The sequence below is a fragment of the Eurytemora carolleeae genome, unplaced genomic scaffold (genome assembly GCF_000591075.1).
Source record: "Eurytemora carolleeae unplaced genomic scaffold, Eaff_2.0 scaffold2910, whole genome shotgun sequence".
Lineage (NCBI taxonomy): Eukaryota > Metazoa > Arthropoda > Copepoda > Calanoida > Temoridae > Eurytemora > Eurytemora carolleeae.
This window is the reverse complement of record NW_019398821.1, coordinates 1-3,714: the sequence shown is the minus strand read 5'-3', so window position 1 is coordinate 3,714 and position 3,714 is coordinate 1. Positions and strand designations below refer to the sequence as shown.

The following is a 3,714-nucleotide window of genomic DNA, read 5'->3' as shown; positions in this document are numbered from 1 at the left end:
CTGGATTGTTTAATGTTTACAAATAATAATGATGAAGGGTCAATAGTTGTTAGTTTTTACTAAGGGAACCGAATTTGATGGGTTTAATTGGTTTATTTGGTGTATTTATGTTGTTGTATCACTGGTGTGATAATTAAAACATCTTGTTCTTCAGCTATGTTGGACATTCATCCAGTTTATTCTTGAAAATGTTCAGGTTCTTTGCATTTTTCACATCTTGTGGAATTTCATTTCACAAATTAACACATCTTGTGCTAAAAAAAATGTCGGTATATTTTAGTCTTTTAGCTGGAACTTTCAAGTTTTAGGGAACACTTGACTGCCTGGTTTGAATACCTCTTCCTTCTCCCGGTACATACGCAGTGCTAAACCATTTGTTCTTGTCCACATGATCATATTCATGTATAGTATTCATATCTCCTTGCTTTATTCTGTTCTCCAGGGAGATCAAACCAACCTCTTTCAGCTTCTATATCATAGTTTGACCCAGAGAGTCCAGAGGTCCTTGTTATTGCTCTTTTTTAAACTTTCTCTAGGATTTCTTTGTCTTTTACCAGCCAGGAACACAGTATTCAAGGTGGGGCTTGACATAGGTTTCGTTTAATGAAATCCATGCAGTTTTATTTCTGTCGGAGAAAGATGGTTTTGAGTTACATCGCTGAACTAATAGTGCAAGATTCAAATTTTTACCATCGATTCAAAGTCAAAGATTAAGGAAAATTTAAATCTATGATTTAAATTTTAACCGATGGTAGGCACTTCAAATTTATTATATTCGGTCTCTGATCGTATTTTGTATTTCGAACCGGAACTGTAAAAAAAACTTCCCCTTTGCAGATGTCTAATTTTTATTTTTTCCCACTTAACGTCAAAAACACCTCTCCCCCAGCCCCGGGTGTGTAAAATTCTTGAAAAATATAACCCAGGGAATCAGCTGCTTAGGATCCATTTAATTTCTTTAAGATCCACGGACATATTTCGTTGGCCGGGTACGTCAAACCCTATATCATACTTGGGTTTATATAGTTGAAATGATAATAACTGTATTTGTTAAAAAAAAACGGAGAAAATTATATATTGTTAAGGATTCCACAAATTGGAGACAAGTTCGCCTCCAGGCACGGACAGAAGGGAACATGTGGTATTCAATACAGGTAGACAATAACAATGATTGATTGATTCATTCATTCATTCATTGATTAGTTGATTGATAGATTGATTTATTAATTCTCTCATTCGTTTTTCATTTATTATCATCCTTTCATTGATTTATTGAATATGGTTTTATATTTACAATTCGGCGTTAATGATGTTCCAAACCTCACAGAGTAAAAAAATAGGTGTTAGTTGGTCGTGTGCTGTGATCTTTACCTGTCAAAGTAAAACATAACTTGACGTAATTCCAGCTCTTCTATCAATTAAGCATAATCCGCAATATGTATGGAATATTAACCCGGAGTAAAATATATTTCAAAATATTGGTAGAGATCGGGCTGAAAACCCCGGATGTCGGCAAGACTTGAAACTCAAACCCACATTTAGGGGCCTTAAGCCATCTCTCCTAATATGATTTGATTTGATTTAATTTAGTTCTACATTTAAAAAAATATATTTCTTTGGATCTATCAATCTATTTCTATCTATCTATCTATCTATCTATCTATCTATCTATCTATCTATCTATCTATCTATCTATCTATCTATCTATCTATCTATTTTTATCTATCTATCTATCTAGACAAGAAGATATGCTGTTCACCTGTGAAGGACTAACCCCTGACATCATCATTAACCCCCACGCTATCCATCTATATATCTATCTATCTATCTATCTATCTATCTATCTATCTATATATCTATCTATATATCCATCTATATATCTATCCATCTAACTATCTATCTATCTATATATCTATCTATCTATATAGACAAGAAGATATGCTGTTCTCCTGTGAAGGACTAACCCCTGACATCATCATTAACCCCCACGCTATCCCCTCCAGAATGACAATCGGTCACTTGATCGAATGCCTCCAGGGCAAGGTTGGATCTAACAAGGTAATCTTAAGTTCTATTTAAATTGATGAAATGCTTGATTCACAAAGGTACCCTTACGCCCATTATGTGAAAAACAATGAGAAGGATGTTTTTCTGTTTTTCTGAAATGAGATAATTCCTTTTTTCCTTCTTCACTGCTGCATAAATCTCATGTAATTATTTAAACAAAATTTGTTATATATATATATTGACAGGGATAGCTTTTTTAGAAATTTTTTTTATATATATTGACAGGTATAGCTTTTTTTAGAAAACAACTTTTATATATATTGACAGGTATAGCTTTTTTTAGAAAACAACTTTTATATATATTGACAGGTAGAGCTTTTTTTAGAAAACAACTTTTATATATATTGACAGGGATAGCTTTTTACAAAAACAATTTTTATATTTATTGACAGGGATAGCTTTTTTTAGAAAACAATTTTAATATATATTGACAGGGATAGTTTTTTTTAGAAAACAATTTTTATATATATTGACAGGGATAGCTTTTTTAGAAAACAATTTTTATATATATTGATAGGGATAGCTTTTTTAGAAAACAATTTTTATATATATTGACATGGATAGCTTTTTTAAAAAACAATTTTTATATATATTGACAGGGATAGTTTTTTTAGAAAACAATTTTATATATATTGGCAAGGATAGCTTTTTTAAAAAACAATATTATATATATATTGACAGGGATAGCTTTTTTAAAAAGTATTTTTATATATATTGACAGGGATAGCTTTTTTAAAAACTATTTTATTATATATTGACAGGGATAGCTTTTTTAAAAACTATATATATAGAATCAATGTTTGTATCATGAAATTTGCAATAATGAATAATTATCAAAACTTGCCTTATCCTTTTCATTATATTTATAGTTGCATCATCCTTTTTATTATTATTCATAATTGCATCATCTTATTCATTATAACTTATAATTGCATCATCCTATTTATACTTTATAATTGTATCATCCTAGGGAGAGATAGGAGATGCGACTCCCTTCAATGATGCTGTAAACGTACAGAAGATTTCTAAACTGCTCTTAGAGTACGGATATCAGAGCAGAGGCAACGAGGTGAACTATCTATCTTTCTATATCTATATCTATATCTATCTATCTATCTATATCTATCTATATCTATCTATATTTAAATATCTATCTATCTATCTATCTATTTATATATCTAACCATCTATATATCTATCTATCTGTCTTTATCTACCTTCCTGTCTATCTATCTATCTATCTATCTATCTATCTATCTATCTATTTATCTATTTATTTCAGGTGATGTACTCTGGACACACTGGAAGGAAACTCAATACTCAAATATTTCTTGGTCCCACCTACTACCAAAGGTAATTAATAAAGATATTTTTTCTTCATTTTTATGATTCAGTGCTTAGGATCCGGAACCGTTGGATCCGCAAGATTTTGGCTTCCTGGATCCGGATCCGCAAAAATATGCGGATCCACGGATCCGGATCCAAGGATACAAAATTTACTCTCCACCCAAATCTGAACTATTGAAAACAGAGAGATTATAAAAATTTCCTTTCATCTGAATGGTTCATCAAGTTTTAACATAAAAATAAGCGAAAAAAAAATAAGACAAAATTTGAAAATTCTGCTTTGTTAAAAAATTTCAGTAAA

General features: G+C 30.7%; 1 protein-coding gene across 1 annotated transcript; it reads left to right on the top strand.

Annotated features, from left to right (window-relative positions):
* Positions 1 to 1,086: 1,086 nt before the first annotated feature.
* On the top strand, positions 1,087 to 3,443 carry LOC111717653 (DNA-directed RNA polymerase II subunit RPB2). Its single transcript, XM_023493148.1, has 4 exons — positions 1,087 to 1,154; positions 1,929 to 2,058; positions 3,038 to 3,136; positions 3,349 to 3,443. Exons 2-4 carry the CDS (start codon positions 1,939 to 1,941, stop codon positions 3,421 to 3,423), a joined length of 294 nt encoding a protein of 97 aa, XP_023348916.1. The 5' UTR covers positions 1,087 to 1,154; positions 1,929 to 1,938; the 3' UTR covers positions 3,424 to 3,443.
* Positions 3,444 to 3,714: the final 271 nt, after the last annotated feature.

Coding starts and splice junctions, on each gene's coding strand:
- LOC111717653 (XM_023493148.1), top strand. CDS start 1,939: ATGCTGTTCTCCTGTGAAGGACTAACCCCTGACATCATCATTAACCCC. Junction 2,059..3,037: donor GCAAGGTTGGATCTAACAAG/GTAATCTTAAGT, acceptor GTATCATCCTAG/GGAGAGATAGGAGATGCGAC. Junction 3,137..3,348: donor ATCAGAGCAGAGGCAACGAG/GTGAACTATCTA, acceptor TATTTATTTCAG/GTGATGTACTCTGGACACAC.